Genomic DNA, 24,241 nt, shown 5'->3' with positions numbered 1-24,241 from the left:
AAAAATAAACATTTTATATCTTTATGTTTGAAGCCTGAAATGTGGCAAAAGGTGGAAAAGTTCAAGGGGGCCGAATACTTTCACAAGGCACTGTACAATGCTAATTCAATTGTCAACAGAGCTTAGAGATCATGAATCTCTTAAAGGGGACACCAATCGCCACTTCATCTAAAACTGAAAGACTTTGTCATTAGATCACTTTATTTGTAAAATTGTGCGCTCCTGGAGGTGCCACCTAACAAGTCATTTTCATGGAAAATCCAATGAAATGGGAAGAGGACCTGTTGGGTTCTTTGCTCTCCATGGTCATTCTTTATGCCTTGTCCGGAGTATTGAGGGTCTCGCTTCTCCGTCTCTTGCAGGCCCATGTTCTTCATTTGCGTGCTAATTCTCTCTCGTTTCCTTCCTTATTCTCAGGTCCCCTCCGTCTCAATCTTCTGAAACCACCCCAAGCATAAAGCTGTGTTTTTTTTTTTGGCAAGTCACATGACCCGGCTTCCTGTCGAAGTTTCTGCACCCTGAACAAGCCAGGCAGCAGTAGTTACACCGAAGCGGACAACCCTTCGCTTCTCGGCACCGGGCCCCCGGCCAAGCAGGTGGAGAGATGTTGAGACGGAAGCCCTCCAATTGTTCGGACAAAGACCCCGCTCAGAAAAAGAAGGTGAGGCACGTTGGCCGTTGATTGCAAATTTGCTAAATTTTGATCTGAATTGTGTCCGTGTTGATCCCTCCGGGTCGGCAGAGTATGAAACAAATCATGAATCTGGCCAATCGGAGCCCATACATTGTATGGTAGCCAACAAACCGGACAAAACTAAAGATAGGCAAAAGAGAATCAACAGGCTGCCCATTTATCTAATTCGCAGACCGCTTCGCTTATCCCCGTTCACCGGTCCCACAAAATTCCTCTTCAATCACCATATAATCAAGATTGCTTTTTTTCACATTATAGACGGTATAAACTTTTCTTTATAGGTTTATATTACTACTATAGTGTATATAGGTTTATATTACTACTATAGTGTACATAGGTTTACATTACTATAATGGTGTATACGGTATAGGTTTATATTACTACTATAGTGTATATAGGTTTACATTACTATAATGGTGTATACGGTATAGGTTTATATTACTACTATGCTATATATAGGTTTATATTACTATTATAGTGTATCTAGGTTTACATTACTATAATGGTGTATATAGATTTATATTGCTATATTACTATTATGGTGTATACTGTATAGGTTTATATTCCTACTATGGAGAATATAGGTTTATATTACTGTTATGGTGTATATAGGTTTATATTACTATATTGGTGTATATAGGTTTATATTACTATTATGGTATATATTACTATAATGGTGTATATAGATTTATATTACTATTATGGTATATAGAAGTTTATATTACTATTATGGTGTATATAGATTTATATGACTATTATGGTATATAGAAGTTTATATTACTATTATGGTGTATATAGGTTTATATTTCTATTATGGTGTATATAGGTGTATATTACTATAATGGTGTATATAGGTTTATATTACTACTATGGTATATAGAAGTTTATATTACTGTTATGGTATATAGAAGTTTATATTACTATAATGGTGCATATAGGTTTATATTGCTATATTACTATATTGGAGTATATAGGGTTATATTACTATTTTGATATATAGAAGTTTATATTACTATAATGGTGTAAATAGGTGTATATTACTATAATGGTGTATATAGATTTATATTACTATTATGGTGTATATAGGTGTATATTACTATAATGGTGTATATAGATTTATATTACTATTATGGTGTATATAGGTGTATATTACTATTATGGTGTATATAGGTGTATATTACTATTATGGTGTATATAGGTGTATATTACTATTATGGTGTATATAGGTGTATATTACTATAATGGTGTATATAGATTTATATTACTATTATGGTGTATATAGAAGTTTATATTACTATTATAGTATATAGAAATTTATATTACTATTATAGTGTATATAGGTTTTCATTATTGCACAATTGTGTTCCATTATTTTTGTTGCCCCATTCAGGGAAAGCACACTGACATTTCATTGTCTGTCTCTTAGCTGTGGGTCACATCAGTGCGACTCGTCATGCGACTTGAGAGTTCAAAGTCGCAATGCAATTCGCATCCCTGACGCCGGCAAAGAAACCACTCTGATTGGTGTAACTTAGAAAAACGATCCCTGCACTATTATTGTTGCGACTTCATTGTGACTTGCATTGGCTTCTGTTAATGAAGTCGCAATGAGCGTGAAGCAGGCCTCCAGTCTTATTATAGGCAGCGCAGTGGATTAGGGGTTAGCACCCCTGCCTTGCAGTAGTGGGGTTTGGAATCCCAATCAGGACGCGACCTGCATGGAGTTTGCATGGTCTCTCTGGCCCCCCCCCCACTCACTCCAAAGACGCTGGCTCCTGTCCAGACTAGGCCCAGTATGTGTGTGTGACATACGGACCTTCGATTATAAACTCCTTCAGGACAGGTGGAACCTCAGATTACAAGTATAATCCGTTCCAGGAGAATGCTAGTAATCCAAAGTACTCGCATATCAAAGGGACTTTCCCCATTGAAGTCAATGGAAAGCAAAATAATTTGTTCCACATTGACTTCAATGGCATGCAATACCGCATGCGGCCAGAGGTGGGGAGGGCACCGGAGAGCCTCAAAAAAACGGGCGAGCACACCTCGGTTGACCTCGGCAAACCTCAGAAATGACTCCGTTCCCGAGGTTTGCCGAGGTCAGCCGAGCTGTCCTCAGGCCTTTCCGAACAGTGCCGATAGGCACCACCCCCCCACCTCAGGCTAAACGCGGTACTGCACATGCTTGACCTGAATCATGCTCGTTTCACGAAACCGAGTTACCATTTTTAAAAATACGGCGCTCGTATTGCGAAACTCTCGTTAAACGCGTTACTTCGCAATCCGAGGTTCCCCTGCATGTATATTTCCTATGATCATCAGCTCCATCTAGTGTCCATAATATGGTATCTTTGTGAAATACCTCAGTACGTAAAATACCACAAAACGCCCACTAGGCAGAGCTGTTGATCGTAGGAAGGAGGGGGGGTTGCACCGATACTGATACCGCTATCAGTGCCGATACTGATTATTCACACGAGTATCGGTACTCGTAGAAATGCTCCGAGGCCTGAAACCGAAACCTTCTGACTCGGTTCTTTCAGCCGTCAACGGGATTTTCCCTCTGACAGCTGAAATGTAAAGAAAAGGATGCGGCGCAATTATTGGTTGTTAACCGCTTCCTGTCCGCGCTATAGGCAAAAGACAGGTGCACCGCTGACCTACTTTGCCGGGAGGACGTCCATAGACATCCTCCTGTGCTCGAGCGGCCTGCGCGCCCCCCTCCCACCTGCAGGGCGCGGCGCGCGGCACGCGGTGCGCTCTGTGATCAGCGAGTCTATGAGACTCGGTTGATCTCCAGAGGTTGCTTAGGGGATCCTTGAGCCATTGAGCAATTTCTGCCTCTTCGCTTTTTCTTCTCAGAGAATAGGTGCAAGAAACTCCCCCTTTTGGGAGTTACCCATTGCCTTTGCCCCTACCTACCCTGTTTCCTTGAAAATAAGACCTAGCGTGATTGTCGGTGATGGCTACAATATAAGCCTTACCCCCCAAATAAGCCCTAGTTAGTTACCTTGTAGGTCTTATTTTCAGGGTAGGGCTTATTTTGTGGGGGGGAACAGGGTAGGGCTTATTTGGGGGGGTAGGGCTTATATTGCAGCCATCACCGACAATCACGCTAGGTCTTATTTTCAGGGGAAACAGGGTACCTCTGAGAACCAGTCCTTGGTTCCGCCCCCTACCCACCTCCCAGCACCGCCCCTTTTAGAGAATACAGAACCAAGTAACTTTTGTGGTACTAAGTAATGTGTATGGAATTTGTTATTGATAACAAGCAGTCAAATAGACCCCGCCCCCACAGCCAACAATAGACCCACCAGTAACAATAGATCCCCGCCCAATAACAATAGACCCACCAGCCACAATAGAACCCTACTTAGCAACAATAGATACCCACCCAGCAACAATAGACCCTCTAGCAGCCAGCTACAATAGACTGGTCCCTCAACAGTAGATCCCTCCCAGTGACAACTGCCCCCCCCCCCCAGCAACAATATATCCCCCACCAGCAACAATAGACCTCCCCAGCAGCAATCAACCGTTGTGCAGACAATGGTCCCCTCCAGCAACAATAGATCCATCAGCACCCAGCACCAATAGACACTGTAGCATAACCCAACACTCCTTGGCATTACATATATTCAGTGGTGGAGGTGCCGGAACTGTGGGGGTAGGTAGTTCTTTCCAATGACCACCAATGTAAGGAGCATTCTTCCCACTGACCATCACCTTAATGTTTCTTGAGTGGGAGATGTAGTCCTTCCTAGGAGGGGTTCCCAGAGACAGGAAGGTTGGTGGAAGGGTTCTTTTGTGTAGAAAAGCTTAGTTCTGCTTTTACTTTCCCCTCCGTGCTTTGAGAGCTTCACCAGAGGCCCAAACCAGTGTAAACATGACTTGGTTTACATTCGGACTGTCTGCAGTCTGCATTCTACCTGCAGACAAGGAATTGAAACGTTTGGCGATGAAAGACATTGGCTTCACACACACGCGCTTCATTCAACGACATAAAGCCAAGAGTGCGATGCGCTCACGTCATCCCTGCCGATCGCAGACTGCTGGAAGCAGATGGATCCTGTGTGAGTTTAATTGCTGATACCCCCGTTGTGTAGGCAGGTGCCGTCTATCTTCTCCACTGCAGGTGGCGCTCATCCACAGCGGCAATGCAGGTGCAGGAGGAAGTCTCTCCAAATTGGGCCCAAAGTGTCAATATTCTGTGTGGCCGCCATTATTTTCCAGCACTGCCTTCACCCTCTTGGGCATGGAGGTCACCAGAGCTTCACAGGTTGTCACTGGAGTCCTCTTCCCCTCCCCCATGATGACATCACAGAGCTGGTGAATGTTGGAGACCTCCCCCTCCCCCATGATGACATCACAGAGCTCTTGGATGTTGGAGACCTTCCCCTCCTCCACCTTCCCTCTGAGGATGTCCCACAGATGACCAATAGGGTTTAGGTCTGGAGACATGCTTGGCCAGTCCATCACCTTTACCCTCAGCTTCTTTAGCAAGGCAGTGGTGGTGTTGGAGGTGTGTTTGGGGTGGTTATCATGTTGGAATACTGCCCTGCGGCCCAGTCTCTGAAGGGAGGGGATCATGCTCTGCTTCAGTATGTCACAGTACATGTTGGCATTCATGGTCCCCTCAATGATCTGTAGCCCCCCAGTGCCGGCAGCACTCATGCAGCCCCAGACCATGACACCCCCACCACCATGCCTGACTGTAGACAAGACACACTTGTCTTTGTCCTCCTCACCTGGTTGCCCCCACACACGCTTGTCACCATCTGACACCAAATACCTTTATCTTGGTCTCATCAGACCACAGGACATGGTCCCAGTAATCCATCTCCTTAGTCTGCTTGTCTTCTGCAAACTGTTTGTGGTCTTTCTTATGGATCATCTTTAGAAGAGGCTTCCTTCTGGGACGACAGCCATGCAGACCAATTTGATGCAGTGTGCGGCGTATGGTCTGAGCACTGACAGGCTGACCCCCCACCCCTACAACCTCTGCAGCAATGCTGGCAGCACTCATACGTCTATTTCCCAAAGACAACCTCTGGATATGACGCTGAGCACGTGACCTCAACTTCTTTGGTGGACCATGGCGAGGCCTGTTCTGAGGGGAACCTGTCCTGTTATACCGCTGTATGGTCTTGGCCACCGTGCTGCAGCTCAGTTTCAGGGTCTTGGCAATCTTCTTATAGCCTAGGCCATCTTTATGTAGAGCAACAATTCTTATCTTCAGATCCTCAGAGAGTTCTTTGCCATGAGGTGCCATGTTGTACTTCCAGTGACCAGTATGAGAGAGTGAGAGCGATAACACCAAATTTAACACACCTGCTCCCCATTCACACCTGAGACCTTGTAACACTAACGAGTCACATGACACCGAGGAGGGAAAATGGCTAATTGGGCCCAATTTGGAGATTTTCACTTAGGGGTATACTGACTTTTGTTGCCAGCGGTTTAGACATTAATGGCTGTGTGTTGAGTTATTTTGAGGGGACAGGAAATTTACACTGTTATACAAGAAGCTGCACAATCATTTTCTCCCCTCCGCAGTGAAGTACGTAATATCCCGCAGCGCACTGCCTCCTGGGAGAGGTGTGTCCTGATTCCCAGAGGTCAGTGGTGCATCGCCGCCTCTGTGCGACATCGGGAGGTGAATGCTGGGTAGCCAGCGGCACCATATCCCGAAAGAGAGTCCTAGCTGGCTTCACATGCCCACAATGAAGATGGAAAGGCTCAGGAAGACGAAACCTTACATCCGGGTCCTCAGAGTCATCCCTTATAAATGGGTCCCCATCAGACTCCCCCCTTACATCCAGATCCCTGTCAGAGTCCTCCCTTATAAATGGGTCCACATCAGCGTCTGCCCTTACATCAAAGTCCTCATCAGAGTCCCCCCCCCTTACATCAGGGTCCCCATCACAGTTTCTCCTAACATCAGGGTCCCTGTCAGAGCCACCCCTTATATTTGTGTCCCAGCTTAAATCAATGTCCCTATCAGAGTCCCTCCTTACATCAAGGTACTAATGAGTGTTTCCCCCTACATTAGGGACTCTGTTAGAGTCCCCCCCCCTACATTCAGAATCTCTCCTTACTTTGGGGTCCCCATCAGAGTCCTACTTACCATTGGTGGTGGATGAGGAATGGAGTTTGGATAAAATCTTGTAGTGGGCCGTAGTTTGGGGACCCCTGTGGGTAAAGGACTGACCTTCTTCCTAAACAAAAGATCTCATCTAAACCAATTAAAGTCATATTACAGACATTAAAAAAAAAAAAAAAAATTAGAAACATGTTATTCTTACCTGCTCTATGCAGTGGTTTTGCACAGAGCAGCCCCGATGCTCCATTCCCCATGTCCCACGCTGGCGCTACTGCCCCTCCCCCCCACCACGTGTCCCCAGGGCAAGCAGCTTGCAATGGGGGCCCCCAAGCAAGCTTGCTCCCGAGCTGCTGCTCTGCATGATCATTTACATACAGAGCTGGCGGCTTCCCCCCCCCCATTCTCATTGGCTGTGATTGACAGCAGCGGGAGCCAATGGCAATGTCTCAGCCAATGAGGAGCAGGAGTCCCAGGAGAGCTGAGGCTCTTGTGCACATCACTGGAACGAGAGGGGGCTCAGGTAAGTATTGGGGGGGTCTGCTGCACACAGAAGGTTTTTCACCTTCATGCATAGAATAGATGAGTGTAAAATATCTTCAGCCCTTAAGTATGTAGCAAAAGGATTCTCATCTCATCAACAAGCCACGGTGGCTTCAAAAACTGATTAATATGGATAATTTGTTGCAGTTCTGCACTATGACATCACTTTCGTCACAAAGGTCAGGCAATGTATTTAGGAGAAGAAAATTCTGCTGTAATGTTTTAAAGTTTTGTATTTTTGCCGTTTTCTGCTGATTTTGCTATTTCTGGAATAATATTCTGGGTGACTTTGTGACTCATTTTGACTTTTTTATGCAAGCTTTGCTGTCGGAGCCTGTACTCTACTGGTAGAGTCATAGTGTATACCAGTGTGACATCACAGCAATGGAGGAGAAGTCATGTGATCCAATAGCCGAGGTCAGGAGGTCTCCAAACTTTTTAAACAAAGGGCCAGTTTACTGTCAATGGGAGCAGAAAATGTTCTAGGGGTCATAAGGAGTAAACCATGCCCCAGACTTGGTGATCAATGGGAGGTAGAATAGTGCCCCATCATTGGTGTCAGTGGGAGGAATAGTGCCCCATCATTGGTGTCAGTGGGAGGAATAGTGCCCCATCATTGGTGTCAGTGGGGGGAATAGTGCCCCATCATTGGTGTCAGTGGGGGGAATAGTGCCCCATCATTGGTGTTACTGGGAGGAATAGTGCCCCATCATTGGTGTCAGTGGGAGAAATAGTGCCCCATCATTGGTGTCAGTGGGTAGAATAGTGCCCCATCATTGGTGTCAGTGGGAGGAATAGTCTCCCATCATTGGTGTCAGTGGGAGGAATAGTGCTCCATCATTGGTATCAGTGAGAGGAATAGTGCCCCACCATTGGTATCAGTGGGAGGAATAGTGCCCCGTCATTGGTATCAGTGGGAGGAATAGTGCCCCATCATTGGTATCAGTGAGAGGAATAGTGCCCCACCATTGGTGTCAGTGGGAGGAATAGTCTCCCATCATTGGTGTCAGTGGGAGGAATAGTCTCCCATCATTGGTGTCAGTGGAAGGAATAGTGCCCCATCATTGGTATCAGTGAGAGGAATAGTGCCCCACCATTGGTGTCAGTGGGAGGAATAGTGCCCCGTCATTGGTATCAGTGGGAGGAATAGTGTCCCATCATTGGTGTCAGTGGGAGGAATAGTGCCCCATCATTGGTATCAGTGGGAGGAATAGTGCCCCATCATTGGTGTCAGTGGGGGGAATAGTGCCCCATCATTGGTGTCAGTGGGGGGAATAGTGCCCCATCATTGGTATCAGTGGGAGGAATAGTGCCCCATCATTGGTATCAGTGGGAGGAATAGTGCCCCGTCATTGGTATCAGTGGGAGGAATAGTGCCCCATCATTGGTGTCAGTGGGAGGAATTGTGCCCCATCATTGGTATCAGTGGGAGGAATAGTGCCCCATCATTGGTATCAGTGGGGGGAATAGTGCCCCATCATTGGTATCAGTGGGGGGAATAGTGCCCCATCATTGGTGTCAGTGGGGGGAATAGTGCCCCGTCATTGATATCAGTGGGAGGAATAGTGCCCCATCATTGGTATCAGTGGGAGGAATAGTGCCCCATCATTAGTATCAGTGGGAGGAATAGTGCCCCATCATTGGTATCAGTGGGAGGAATAGTGCCCCATCATTAGTATCAGTGGGAGGAATAGTGCCCCATCATTGGTACCAGTGGGAGGAATAGTGCCACATCATTGGTATCAGTGGGAGGAATAGTGCCCCATCATTGGTACCAGTGGGAGGAATAGTGCTCCATCATTGGTGTAAGTGGGAGGAATAGTGCTCCATCATTGGTGTAAGTGGGAGGAATAGTGCCCCATCATTAGTATCAGTGGGAGGAATAGTGCCCCATCATTGGTATCAGTGGGAGGAATAGTGCCCCATCATTAGTATCAGTGGGAGGAATAGTGCCCCATCATTGGTATCAGTGGGAGGAATAGTGCCCCTTTGTTGGTATCAGTGGTAAGAGTAGTGCCCCATTGTTGGTGCCATTCTAGCATCAGAGGGAGTAAACCATGCCTCAGGCTTGGTGATCATTGTGAGGTGGAATAGTGCCCTATCATCGGTGTCAGTGGAAAACTTTTCCGGATTTTCAAATTTACTAATTGATGAATTTTTTACATTTTCAAATTTCCAGATTTTTGAATTTCAAATTTGCGAATGTTCTGAAAAATGTCTAAATTGGAATTTCATTAATTCGGATATTTTTGCAACAAACAAATTTGTCGAAAATTCATAAAAAAAAAAAAAAAAAAACATTTGGAACTATGCGAATTGCAAATGTCTAGGTGACACATGTATACCATCACATGTATACCATCACATGTATACCATCACATGTATACCATCACATGTATACCATCACATGTATACCATCACATGTATACCATCACATGTATACCATCACATGTATACCATCACATGTATACCATCACATGTATACCATCACATGTATACCATCACATATATGTGGGCAGCACTCTCACCTAGCAGTAAAAAGTGTTGCTGGTTTGAATCCCATCCACGACACTGCCTGCCTGGAGTTTGCATGTTCTCCCTGTGCCTGTGTGGGTTTCCTCCGGGTACTCCGGTTTCCTCCCACACTCCAAAGACATGCAGGTAGGTTAATTGGCTTCTGTCCCAAATTGGCCCCTAGTATATGAATGGGGACCTTGGATTGTGGGCTCCTTGAGGGTAGGGACTGATGTGAGTGTGCAATGTACAGGGATAGGGACAATTGTAGACACTCACTCAGGTTGAACTGGATGGACTGGTGTCTTTATTCAACCTTACTAACTATGTAACCATATATACCATCACATATATACCATCACATATATACTATCACATATATACTATCACATATATACCATCCACAATCCCGCCAGGCATCATCTCACAGGATCGAACGATTGACGTTGGGCCTGTTAGGGGAAGCGGTCGCTTTCCCTCCTGTAACTTCTCTCAATCTTTAGTTTTGCTTCCATGGCTGAAATCCAATGGCAATGTGTTTCTATATAAGATTGCCCAAAACCAATTGTATATTTTACTCTATGAGGCAAAGTGGAAGGAGGGACCTTACTACGGGCTACAACAAAATGGCGGTAGGTATACAGCTCTTATATCTTTAATGCCACAACAGCGCTTTTTTTTTTCTAAAAGTCTCTCTTTACTCTTTGTGACACGAAACGCATAAGCTCAGCTCCAATGAGCCATATTGGTATTTTCTGGGTTTTTTTTTTTTTTTTGCTAGGACTTTTTTAATGCCTGGTGAAACGCGTAGCTTCTCAGCAGCTGGGCAAAAGATTCTGATACTATACCTATGGTCTGACAACTGTCTAGACAAAAATTATTTACATTTCAGACAGCTGCAGTGAATCTTTTTTTTTTTTTATTCTTTCCATCCTCATGAAATATTGATGCAAATGTCTTTTCCCCAGCCGAGGGGGGAGGGGGGGGGAGGGGGGGGGTCTGCTTCTCTGCTTAGTCAAACTTTGACACCTTTTGGTGCCACTTCCTCCTCTGCTCATCAGGTGTGAGCGTGTTTCCTGTAAAGAGCCTTGCATGTGCAGGATGCAGCACAGCAGGGGTTAAAGCAGACTGTAACTACAGGCTGAGAACCTGAGGTTGCGGCATCCTGACCAGAAGAGAGGCAGAAGCCGCACACTGCGAGCTGCGAAGAGTTCCACCACTGACGAGTCCTCGTTATAGTAGAGAGTTGTCCCCTGTGTGCGTTTTACTGGAACCACGCAGAATTCTCAGTGTTGTAGATTTGGCTGTTCAATGGGTACTGATTTCCACCAAGAGGCAAGTACCGGGCAAAGCCCAGTAGATCCATGTTTCCAGAAGCAAGGGATTATGGGAAGACACCTCAGCTTTCATCTCCGGGGGGCTTAGCTCTGGTAGGCTTTGGCTTAGAAAGCAACGTTGGCACCTTAAGGCCTCCCTCACACTAACCCTCACACTAACCCTAATACTAACTCTACCTGTCACCCTGTCAGGGCTGGGCTCAGCCCTTCCTTCTCAAAGTTGCCCGCTCAGCTTTCGGCTAATTGCCTATCTCTCTCCACAGTTACTTAGCTGCTGATGATATCCTGCTCGTCAGTCCTGCCTACTTAAGCCGCCCAGTCCAGAGGATCTCTGCCTTCGCCTTGGTCAACATCACAGAAACTATCTCCTGCATTCCTGTTCAAGACCCGCTTTGCTGAAATCCCTTCTGGCTCCAGATCCTGCTTGCTGTTCCACTACATTGATCCCTGACTCCTGGCTTGGCTGACTATCCGTTGCGGTTACTGAACTTTGGCTATGTTTTGACTACGTTTCTTTTTTTTTTTTTTTTTTGTTTTGTTTTTACAGTTAAATCACACTTGTTTAATAATAAAAGTAAAAAAGAATAAACATAGTCAAAACATAGCCAAAGTTCAGTAACGCCAAACGGATAGTCAGCCAAGCCAGAAGTCGGGGATCAATGAGGTGGACCAGCAAGCAGGATCTGGAGCCAGAAGGGATGTCAGCAAAGTAAGTCTTGAACAGGATCGCAGGAGATGTTGACCAGGGCGAAGGCAAAGATAATCTGGGCTGAACAGCTTAAGTAGGCAGGACTGACGAGCAGGATATCATCAACAGGTGAGTAACTCTGGAGAGATAGGAGCTGGCAGTTAGCCGACATCTGAGCAGCCAGCTTTGAGAAGGAAGGGCTGAGCCCAGTCCTGACACTCCCCCAACACTAACCCCCCCGTGGACCTCAAATGATTCCTCCCCATAACCCAAGCACAACCTTTCATGTAACCCTAACACTAACCCTCTCTGTAACCCCAACAATAACCCCCTATGTCGTCCTAATGATTACTATAACCTTAACAATAATCCTTGATTTAACCCTAACCATCCCCGTAACCCCAAAAATAAACCTTTATCTAATCCTAACACTGGCCCTTCCTGTAAGTCCAACAATAACCCTTTGTGGAACCCTAACAACTTCCATATAACCCTAACACTAACCTTCCCTGTAACCTCAATAGCTCTTCATGTAACCCTAACACTAGCCCTTCATGGAACCCTAACAACTCTCCATGTAACCCTAACACTAACCCTTCCTATAAGTCCAATAATAACCCTTCATGTAACCCCAAACAACTCTTCATGTAACCTAAACACTAACCCTTCCTGTAACCTCAACAACTCTCAATGTAACCCTAACACTAACCTTCCCTGTAACCTCAACAACTCTCCATGTAACCCTAACACTAACCCTTCCTATAAGTCCAATAATAACACTTCATGTAACCCTAACACTAGCCCTTCATGTAACCTCAACAACTCTCTTCTACGTGTCGCAGGTTTGTTGCCCAATACAAACTTCTGCTGGCTTTTGAGTGACAAGCTTTGTGAGATTTTTTTTTTTATTGTGTTTTGCTCGATTTTTCCGCAAGATTCCATCACGCGATAATCATGGCAAAATCGCGCCTACTACAATGGCACCCACACATGCGTTGTGCGTTCTGCCACGGATTAGAATCGGGAGCAGATTCTGCCCAGCGATTACAAATCGCCAAAGTGTGAACGAACCAATCACTAACCGTCCCTGTAACCTAAAAAAAAAAAAACCTTCTATGTAGCCCTGGCCATTCACGTAACACCCCTAACAATTACCCCCATATTTAAATCTAACACTATCCTCCCCCTACAACACCCTCTTTGTAAATCGAACACATATCTTGCACCTCTCATACTTACCCTCCATGTAACCCTTCAAACGAAACCCCCCCATTCAAACCCCAACACACCCACCCTCCCCAAACCCCAACATACCCACCCACCCCAACATACCCACCCACCCCAAACCCCAACACACCCACCCACCCCAAACCCCAACACACCCACCCACCTCCAAACCCCAACACACCCACCCACCCCCAAACCCCAACACACCCACCCTCCCCCAAACCTCAACACACCCACCCTCCCCCAAACCTCAACACACCCACCCTCCCCCAAACCTCAACACACCCACCCACCCCCAAACCTCAACACACCCACCCACCCCCAAACCCCAACACACCCACCCTCCCCAAACCCCAACACACCCACCCTCCCCCAAACCTCAACACACCCACCCACCCCCAAACCCCAACACATCCACCCACCCCCAAACCCCAACACACCCACCCACCCCCAAACCCCAACACATCCACCCACCCCCAAAAGCCAACACATCCACCAACCCCCAAAAGCCAACACATCCACCAACCCCCAAAAGCCAACACATCCACCCACCCCCAAACCCCACCACACCCACCCACCCCCAAACCCCAACACATCCACCCACCCCCAAACCCCAACACATCCACCCACCCCCAAACCCCAACACATCCACCCACCCCCAAACCCCAACACACCCACCCCGTGATCCTCAAGATTCAACAGCTTATGAACTAATCTTGCCAAGTGATGACTATCAGTTACGTAAATCCACCAACTTCCAAGGATGGTGCTCACAGATGGACAGAAGAATGACCATTGGGCTCCATTGGTAAGGTTGCAAGTTCTCTTTGTAGACTTTGCGGTCCCTCTGGAGACCCTCTGAAGTTGTTTAGGTTTCCTCATGTTCTATTAATGTTTTGACATTTTCGGGGTGGGGTGCTAGGACCTAGTCACCAGCCCACAGGGTACTAGTGGAGTTCCTTAATGGATTAATAAACTAGGAACGGTACTTGTGGGTGTGCTGGTCTACTTTGGACTTGTAGACTCACCTTGTGTTCTTTGTCTAATGCGTTCATTGCCTTGTCTGTGGATTTCCTGCCTTGTGATACCTTATTTACATACAATGCCTTTCTCATTCCCTCTAGTTGTCCCTACAACGCTCCAGCAGCTTTAAGGATTTCGGGAAATCAAAGCCGAGCTCGCCCGTTTCCTGCAATGAGTTCAACCTGGAAACCGAAGTGAGTGAGAATCTGCAGAACATTCCTGAACGTATCTTTTGTGTACAGAGGCGTAACTACAACCTTCAGGGCCCCGATGCAAGAAATCGTGAAGGGCCCCCCCCACCTCTCGTCCCGGGGCCCTTTATTACGGTCCCACAGTGGCCCCTTTCCTGCCATCTTGGGCCCACCCCCACTGTGGCAGAACACCAGGGTCGCAAGTGCAAGTTGGGCAGCGGTTATCAGTACCAGCTGAGCCAATGCAAGAATTTTTGGCTACACAGGCGAAGGTGCATTTTGATTTTTAAAGCCCTGCCACCCCTCTTCCCTCCACAATGCAACCCACCCTCACTTCACATTCTAACCTCTTTCACATTACACCTGTATTTGTGATGGGGTGCAACGTGTAGGACGTCTCTACAAATCCACCCCCACCCAATCACCCTCTCTGCAAAAATCCTCTCGCAATTTCTAGCACAGATCCTGTCCCCCAGGTCCTCCCTTCCAGTACAACCCTTTCCCACCATCCTGGGTCAAACTCCCCCAGCATTAAAATTCTTTCCCTCCATGCCAGCATAAGTATTCTCCTCAGTTCTGTCACAAATCCTACTACTCAAATCCCCCTTTCCAGTACAAACTCCCCAAAACACAAATCCTCTCTACTTCAAATACAAATCCATACTTCTAAACTGTCCCGGTTTTGGTGTGACCTTCCTGAGATACAAATGAAATCCTGTGTGTCTGGACTAAGGGTCTATTCACACCAGAATGCCTTGAGGTAAACATGCGTTTTGGGTGCGTTTCCCACACTTCAAAATGCACTGCCAAAGCGATCTGCAGTGGTTGTCAACTTAATGACTCCCCAAATGCCGGTTGCAAATGCAGTGTTTGCCTGCACCAGATTGTATGACCAGCAGTACCATGCAATCCAGTTGCAGTGCGTTTTGTAAAGTAGCACATGCACAGCTCTTGGTGCAGACCAACACAATTTTAGCCTATTCAAATGAAAAGGCTGAAATCGCACACAGCACCTGGAAGGCATGTGTATCGCTTAAAAATGCAGAGTGCGTTCCTTTGTGATTCGTGGTGTGAACTGGCCTTGAGTCCTGGAGTGATTACCCCAAATCTCTAGCGAGGTGCCCGGAATCCCAGAAACTATGATCATCTCAATAGCAGACAGCCTCTCTTTGATGGGGGGAGGGAAAAAGTTGTCAGAAAAGGATACTTACAGTGATTTGGGGGGGGGGGGATAAGAGAATGCTGTATGTGCAAGGGGGCGTTTTAGGAGCAGAGAGAACTGGTGCTGGGGGGGGGGTCATATTATTTATTGAACCCCCCCCTTCTAGCACAAGTTCTGTCTGCTCCTAAAACGCCCCCTTGCACATACAGCATCATCTTATCCCCCCAAATCACTGCAAGTATGCTTCTCACAACTTGAACAAATCCAAGCACACTGCACATTGCCCCACTAGTGCGCAGTGCACCCATTCAGTGCACATGGCATATCCACTGCACAAATCCAGTGTGCACTGCACATTACATGGCACCCATCGAGTGCACAGTGCACATCGCACATTCAGTGCTCACTACATATTGCAATATACCACTCACTGCACACTGCACTGATCCAAAGTGCACTGCCTGTCACACAGCACACATCCAGTGCATGCTGCTTGTTGCACAGCAGTACCCATCCATTGCATACTGCACATTGCACTGTAACCATCTAGTGCAAACTTCACAATGCACCCAGCAAGCATCCTCCTTTCACAACTAGCTCTCCCCCCTCCTTCCTTCCCTGCAAGTACCGAGCATTCAGAGTCAGTACGAACCTTATCAGCATGTCCCGTCCCGTTGAGTGTTGTGTGCTTTCTCCCCCCCCCCCCTCCCCCTCCTTCGGTCTGTGACAGCCAAGCCGAGGCGGAGGGGGAAGGGGGTTTTAGTCTGTATGTGAGGCAGGAAGAGGGAGAGATGCTGCTATACAGGGTAATCGTAGCATGGAAGACCTTAAACTTCTCACACACGCCGGGAGCCAGTCACTGGAACAAGTACCAGAAGTCATTACTGGCGGTGATAGAGCTCACCATCCTTGCGGTCATTACATCAGGCGCCGGACCGGAAGTCTTTCATGTTTGTCTGGGGGCCCCTCCACAGTGGCAGAACACATGGGCCCAGTCGCAAGTGCGACTGTTGCGACCCTGGTAGTTTCGCCACTGCTTGTGTATCTTCTCTATGTAACCTCTCGGGGGGTCTCCGGGGGTTGACTGACTAGTCTAATGCCGCGTACGCGCGATCGGAATTTTGGTCGGAAAAAGCTCTGATGGTTTTCCCGACGGAATTCCGACGGGATTTCGCTCAAGCTGTCTTACCTACACACGGACGGTCACACCAAATTCCAAACCGCGAAGAACGCAGTGACGTACAACACGTACGACGGGACTAGAAAAAGGAAGTTCATTACCCAGTAGCCAATAGCTTCCGTCCAGGGGCGGACTGACCATTTGGGCACTCGGGCACTGCCCGAGGGCCCCATGCCACTAAGGGGCCCCATCAGGGTTCCCTGCCAGATTAAAAAATCCCAAGATTATGGCTGCCCCACCTCTCCAGTACCTTTTCAGTGTGTGTATGTATATTCTGTGTGTGTATATTGTGCTTCTGTGTGTGTATACTGTATGTGTGTGTATACTGTGTTGCCTCATAATCTATTGCCTGGGGGACCCATAATCTCCTATTGCCCGGGGGCCCCATAATCTTCCCCTATTGCCCGGGGGCCCCATGAGTTGTCAGTACGCCCCTGCTTCCGTCTCCTTGTTGAATCTGAGCATGCCTGAGTTTTTGCACGTCGGATTTGTATACACGCGATTGGAATTTCCGTTGGAAAAATTGAGAACATGCTCTCAAATTTTTGCTGGCGGGAATTCGGGCAGCTAAATTCCGATGGAGCGTACACACGGTCGCATTTTCCGATGAAAATCTCTCATCGGTCTTTTGCTGGCCGAAAAATTTTGATCGTGTGTACGCGACATAAGATCAAATAGACTCTGCAAGGGCCGTTGCTCCAGACCATAGTAAACGAGGGGAAGCTCTGCTGACTTCAATCATCCAATCATGTGCGAGCAAAAAATGCTGTTTTTTATTTTATTTTCCTTGCATGTGATTGGGTATTCTTTGCAACGTGAAGCTTTCCCTTGTTTTTTAAGCTCTGGAGTGACTGCACTTTGCAAAGTGTACAGTCTATTTACCTTTAGTAAGTCAACCCCTCAGTATGTACTCGTGCTTTATTATTCCTTGTTTGTTTGTCCTTTGAGACATGACTCTGTGGAGCTCTTTGTAATAAAATGGTAGTACAGTAGTTGATTGTTGTTCCATGTTAACCGTTAATTAATGCGGGAAGTTCGGAATTTAGGTGATCCCCTTTATTGGCTAACTTTAAGAATGATTCCAGGTGTGGATATTTTTACGTATTTATATTGGTCCAGCATGGCCAGGGCCAGTAGCGTCACTAGGGGGTGGCTTTTGGGGCTATAGCTCTGAATCTGGGGCCCATAGCGCGAGTCTCTCAGAGACAGCCGTGGCCACTCTGCAGCTGGGATGCAAGTGCGGCGGGCAGCATAGGAGAGCCGGTCGGGCGAGAGAGCAGAGAGATGACATGATCTCTTACCGCCCACCCTGCATCACCGCTGTTCCACTTTCACTGTGCAGCCGCATGTAGAAGAGAGATTACATCATCCCTCACTGCCCACCCTCCCTCTAGGGACCTCGATGTAAGGGGGAGGTTCTCTGGGGACCCTGATGTAAAGGGGGGCTTTCTGGGGACCCTGATGTAAGGAGGGGCTTTCTGGGGACCCTGATGTAAGGAGGGGCTTTCTGGGGACCCTGATGTAAGTGGAAGGCTCTCTGGGGACCCTGATGTAAGTGGGGGGCTCTCTGGGGACCCTGATGCAAGGGGAATGCTCTCTGAGGACCCCGATGTAAGGAGCAGCTTTTGGGGACCCTGATGTAAGGGGGAGGCTCTCTGGGGACGCTGATGTAAGGGGAAGGCTCTCTGGGGACCCTGATGTAAGGGGGAGGCTCTCTGGGGACCCTGATGTAAGGGGGAGGCTATCCCCTGGGACCCGATGTAAGGGGGGGCTCTCTGGGGACCCTAATGTAAGTGGGGGATTTCTGGGTACCCTGATGTAAGTGGGGGATTTCTGGGGACCCTGATGTAAGGAAGGGGCTCTCTGGGGACCCTGATGTAAGGGGGGGGGCTCTCTGGGTACCCTGATGTAAGTGGGGGATTTCTGGGGACCCTGATGTAAGGAGGGGCTTTCTGGGGACCCTGATGTAAGGAGGGGCTTTCTGGGGACCCTGATGTAAGTGGAAGGCTCTCTGGGGACCCTGGTGTAAGTGGGGGGCTCTCTGGGGACCCTGATGTAAGAGGAGGCTCTCTGGGGACCCTGATGCAAGGGGAAGGCTCTCTGGGGACCCCGATGTAAGGAGCAGCTTCTGGGGACCCTGATGTAAGGGGGAGGCTCTCTGGGGACGCTGATGTAAGGGGAAGGCTCTCTGGGGACCCTGATGTAAGGGGGAGGCTATCCCCTGGGACCCGATGTAAGGGGGGGCTCTCTGGGGACCCTAATGTAAGTGGGGGATTTCTGGGGACCCTGATGTAAGTGGGGGATTTCTGGGGACCCTGATGTAAGGAAGGGGCTCTCTGGGGACCCTGATGTAAGGAAGGGGCTCTCTGGGGACCCTGATCTAAGGGGGGGCTCTCTGGGTACCCTGATGTAAGTGGGGAATTTCTGGGGACCCTGATGTAAGGCAGGGGCTCTCTGGGGACCCTGATTTAAGTGGGGGCTCTCTGGGTACCCTGATGTAAGTGGGGGACTCTCTGGGAACCCTGAGGCTCTCTGGGGACCCTGATGTAAGGGGGAGGCTCTCTGGGGACCCTGATGCAAGGGGGAGGCTCTCTGGGGACCCTGATGTAAGGGGAGACTCTCTGGGGACCTGATGTAAGGGGGATGCTCTCTGGGGACCCTTATGTAAGGGGGAGGCTCTCTGGGGACCCTTATGTAAGGGGGAGGCTCTCTGGGGACCCTTATGTAAGGGGGAGGCTCTCTGGGGACCCTGATGCAAGGGGGAGACTCTCTGGGGACCCAGATGTAAGGAAGGGGCTCTATGGGGACCCTGATGTAAGGAAGGGGCTCTATGGGGACCCTGATGTAAGGAAGGGGCTCTCTGGGGACCCTGATGCAAGGGGGAGGCTCTCTGGGGACCCTGATGCAAGGGGGGGGCTCTCTGGAGACCCTGATGTAAGGTGAGGCTCTCTGGGGACCCCGATGTAAGGAAGGGGCTCTCTGGGGACCCTAATGTAAGGGGGAGGCTCTCTGGGGACCCTTATGTAAGTAGGGGGCTCTCTGGGGACCCTTATGTAAGTAGGGGGCTCTCTGGGGACCCTGATGTAATGATAATATATATATATATATAATGTAAAAAATCAGAGAACCCTTTGCAAGTTTCTCAATGAACACAAAGTGTTCTTTGATTGGATGAGGTGGGGATCTTTACATCGCCACACCCCCTTCTCCTCCTCATTCAATCAGAGAATGCTGATTGCTCAGTTGTTCCCCGAATGGTACCTTTGCCAAACTGCCAACCTCCTGTAATCAGAAGTTGGACCAATGTAACTATTCCAAAAAACATCCAGTCCCGGAATTCTTCTCTAACATATTAACCACTCAACGCCCAGCCTATAGATAAACGATGGCCAGGCAGTGGCTTTGTTATCCTGAGTGGACGTCATATGACATCCTCTCGCAACGCGATCTGACACCGGCCGTGTCCACTGGACACAGCCAATGTACCGGGAATGTCTTTTCAAATTTGGCTGTTAGTCATAGTCAACGAATATGAATTTATCCGAAGTTGCGAATTATCCGAACAAACGAATGTCGCATCTAAACAAATAAAACGGAATAAATGAATAATAAGATTTTTTTATTATTATTATTATTATTAGTTCATTACGTTCCAATCGTTTAGATACGGCTTTCATTATTTTAGATAATTCGTAACTTCGGATAAATTGGTATTCGTTACGTTCTCTAACAGCCAAATTTGAAAGCAAATTCCAATACCTATGATTTAATAGTTAAATTATTTGTTAGTTATTTATTATTCAGATTTTCAGATTTTTGGGTTTTCGAATTTTCGGATTTTCGTTCTTATTTTCAGATTTTTTAATTTTCGAACTTCAGAATTTTTGAATATTCAAATATTCAAATTTACAAATTTTTGAATATTTGAATATTCGAATGTTCAAATTTTTCGAAATTCGTTAAAAAAATAATTTGTAACTAAACAAATAGCACATGCCTAATCCTGATGACTTCTCCAGAGTAGTACAATGTTACTCTGGTATCATTATATTTCTCTATTCACATTGTGTTGAAAATAAATATAATAAAACAAGTGTCCTAGATCACCACCACAACAGTTAAATGATGAATATGTACTGCACTGGTGAAAATGTGTAAAAAAAAAATTGGGGGGGGGGGGATTTCTTCATTTTCCAAAAAATTAGGACAAAAAAATTACAACTTCAAAAAGTCTCTTACTAAATACCTTGGACTGTCTGCTTTCGAAAAAGGGGTCATTTGGTGGGTATTTGTACTGTCCTGTGCTTTTGGGCCTAAAGAAATTAGATCGGCCCATCAGTACATCAGATATATATCCCATTGTTTGTGGACTCTATAACTTTCCTACAGACCAAATATTACACACTGATTTGGGTTATCTTCACCAAAGAAATGGAGCAGAATAAATTTCGGCCTAAATTTATAAAGAACAATTATTTATTAAAACAAACTATGAGGCTCTTGTGAGCTACCAGTTATACAAGTAAAATAAAAAAAGAATAAAATAATAAAATAAACAATTATTTATTTGCAAAAGTTTATAACAGAAACAAAGAAAAACATGTTTTATCAAAATTTTGCATCTTTTTTAGATTATTTAGCAAAAAAACCAAAAAAAAAACAAAAAAAAAAACAGGAGTTGTAAAGGCAGAAGGTTCATTCTATGCATTAAGATAAAAAAAACTTCCGTGTGTAGCAGCCCCCCTCAGCCCCCCTATTACATACCTGAGCCCTATCTCTCTCCAGCGATGTCCACAAGTGTCTTAGCTGTCCGGGACTGTCCTCTTGATTGGCTGAGACACAGCAGCAGCACCATTGGCTCCAGCAGCTGTTAATCAAAGTCAGGTAGCCAATCAGGGGGAGAGAGAGAGGAGGGGGCGGGGCCGGGTCAGGGCTCCATGTCTGAATGGACACACGGAGCTGTGACTCGGCTCGGGTGCCCCCCCCCCCCATAGCAAGCTGCTTTCTGTAGGGTCACTGGACTAGGAGCCAGGAGAGGGACCCGAGAAGAGGAGGATCCGGGGCTGCTCTGTGCAAAACCATTACACAGAGGAGGTAAGTACAACATGATTTTTATTTTAACCACTTAAGGTCCAGCCGCTGCAGTTACACTGAGGCAGGTTGGCTCTCCTGGGCCAATCGCTGTCATTGTACGTCGGTCGCTTTAAGACCACTAGGGGGCGCGTGTGCCCGCAGAACGATGCCTGAGCCGTGTCCACCGGCCACCCGAGATCGCTCATGACAGAGACAGAACGGGGATCTTTCAATGTAAACAGACAGATCCCCGTTCTGTCAGGGGAGGAGAGAGAGATCTGCTGTTCCTAATGATTAGGAACAGCGATCTCTCTCCTCCTCCAGTCACTACACTCCCCCCCCCAACAGTTAGAAACAGCTCCCAAGGGAACACTTAACCCCTTGATCGCCCCCTAGTGTTAACTCCTTCCCTGTCAGTGACATTTATACAGTAATCAGTGGCTATTTATAGCATTGATCGCTGTATAAATGTCACTGGTCCCAAAAAAGTATCAAAAGTGACCGATCTGTCCGCAGTGCCACTAAAAATCTCTGATCATCGCTATTATTACTAGTAAAAAAAATAATAATAAAAATGCCATAAATCTATGAAATATTTTGTTGACGCTATAACCAATCAATATACGCATACTGCGTTTTTTTTTTTTTTTTTTAATACCAAAAATATGTAGAAGAATACATATCGGCCTAAACTAATTAAGACATTTTTTTGGGGGGGAGGGGGGGGGGAATATTTATTATAGCAAAAAGTGAAAAATATTGTTTTTATTTTATTTTTTTTTCAAAATTGTTTTTTTTGTTTATAGTGCAAATGAAAAAAAAAAAAAAAAACACAGAGGTGATCAAATACCACCAAAAGAATCTCTATTTGTGGGGGGAAAAAAATTACGCCAATTTTGTTTGAGTATAACATCGCACGACAGCGCAATTGTCAGTTAAAGCGACGCAGCGCCGTATCGCAAAAAATGGCCTGGTCATTAAGGGGGCAAATCCTGGTTAAAAAAAAAAAAAAAACAAGACTTTACAATCACTTTAAATACCACCCAAAGAAATAAAGAAAGGGAAAAAAAATGTCATTTGGGTACAGTGTAGCATGACCGCGCAATTGTCATTCAAAGTGCGACAGCGATGGAAGCTGAAAACTGGCGCCTGGGCAGGAAGGGGGTGAAAGTTCCCCTGGATTGAAGGGGTTAAAAGATGAAAGCTTTTGGGATAACTTCTTTCCCTTCTTCAGAATTTATACATTGTAACAGAATTGTACAAATAGTAATCTACAGATGTATCTCATTACTGGGAACTTTTGCAAGTTTTGAAGGTTACTTTTGACATTTTCCTTCTCTGGAAATGTCCCTGCGTTTCATTTCTTAACAACAAAACAAAAAAAAAACAAAAAAAAAAACCCCATACAAACATTACTCAGAGCAAAACATTTATTTTTTCTTGTTTATTGGTGTCAGACACAGCAGGAAGTCAGAAGAAATATACAAAGTAAGGAGAGAATCTCCCTCTCCCTCTTATGCCCCATACACACGGCCGGACATTCCGACCACACAATCTTTTAGCCCAAACTTGTCTTGCATACACACGGGTCGCACAAAGTTGTCGGAAAAATCCGATCGTTTCTGAACGAGGTGACGTCAAACACGTACGTCGGGACTATAAACGTGGGCCAGTAGCCAATAGCTTTTGTCTCTCAGTTTATTCTGAGCATGCGTGGCACTTTGTCCGGTGGAAATTGTCTACACACGATTGGAATTTATGCGATCGGATTTTGTTGTCGGAAAATTTTAGATCCTGCTCTCAAAATTTGTGCGTCGGAAAATCCGACGGAAAAAGTCAGATGGAGCCCACACACGGTCGGATTTTCCGACAACATGATCCGATCGCACATTTTCCCTCGGAAAGTCCGACCGTGTGTACATAAGGCCGCGTACACACGGGCGGATTGTCTGTCCAACTTAGTCCGCTGAACCGTGTTTCAGCGGACAATCCGCTCGTGTGTGGGCTTCAGCGGACTTTTTCAGCGGACAATTTGGGGTGGAGGAACATGACTGGCCTGCACAGAGTCCTAACCTCAACCTGATAGGACACCTTTGGAATGAATTAGAGCGGAGAATGCAAACATTCCCATAGACACATCTCCTAAATCTTATGGACGGCCTTCCCAGAAGAGGTGAAGCTGTTATAGCTGCAAAGGGCCAACTCAATATTGAACCCTACAAACTAAGCCTGCGATGCCATTAAAGTTCATGTGTATGTGTAAAGGCAGGCGCCCCAATACTGTTTTTTCCACAGGATCATAAAAGTTGTAGATGGACCCACTGGGCGTGCAATGGGCTCCTAGGTTGCTTTGTAAACGGTCCTCCGCCTAGCCACCATCATCTTCCCCTCATGCTCAGCCCATCTCTACTTCTTGGACCCACTTGGCATGCAATGGGCTCCTAGGTTGCTTTGTAAACGGTCCTCCTCCTAGCCATGATCATCTCCCCCTCATACTCAGCCCATCTCT

The 24,241-nt window shown here is 46.7% G+C and overlaps 1 protein-coding gene across 1 annotated transcript in view; it reads left to right on the top strand.

Annotated features, from left to right (window-relative positions):
• Window positions 1-429: 429 nt before the first annotated feature.
• SASH3 (SAM and SH3 domain containing 3) overlaps window positions 430-24,241 on the top strand; it is a 77,962-nt gene continuing 54,150 nt past the window's right edge. Inside the window, exons 1-2 of the mRNA XM_077485365.1 lie at window positions 430-661; window positions 14,228-14,320. Of these exons, the coding sequence (XP_077341491.1) occupies window positions 605-661; window positions 14,228-14,320 (150 nt within the window). The 5' untranslated portion in view covers window positions 430-604. The remainder of the gene's footprint in view (window positions 662-14,227; window positions 14,321-24,241) is intronic.

The sequence above is a fragment of the Lithobates pipiens genome, unplaced genomic scaffold (genome assembly GCF_037356315.1).
Source record: "Lithobates pipiens isolate NorthernLeopardFrog02 unplaced genomic scaffold, aLitPip1_a1.2 Scaffold_1, whole genome shotgun sequence".
Lineage (NCBI taxonomy): Eukaryota > Metazoa > Chordata > Amphibia > Anura > Ranidae > Lithobates > Lithobates pipiens.
This window is presented reverse-complemented; position numbering and strand designations above follow the sequence as displayed.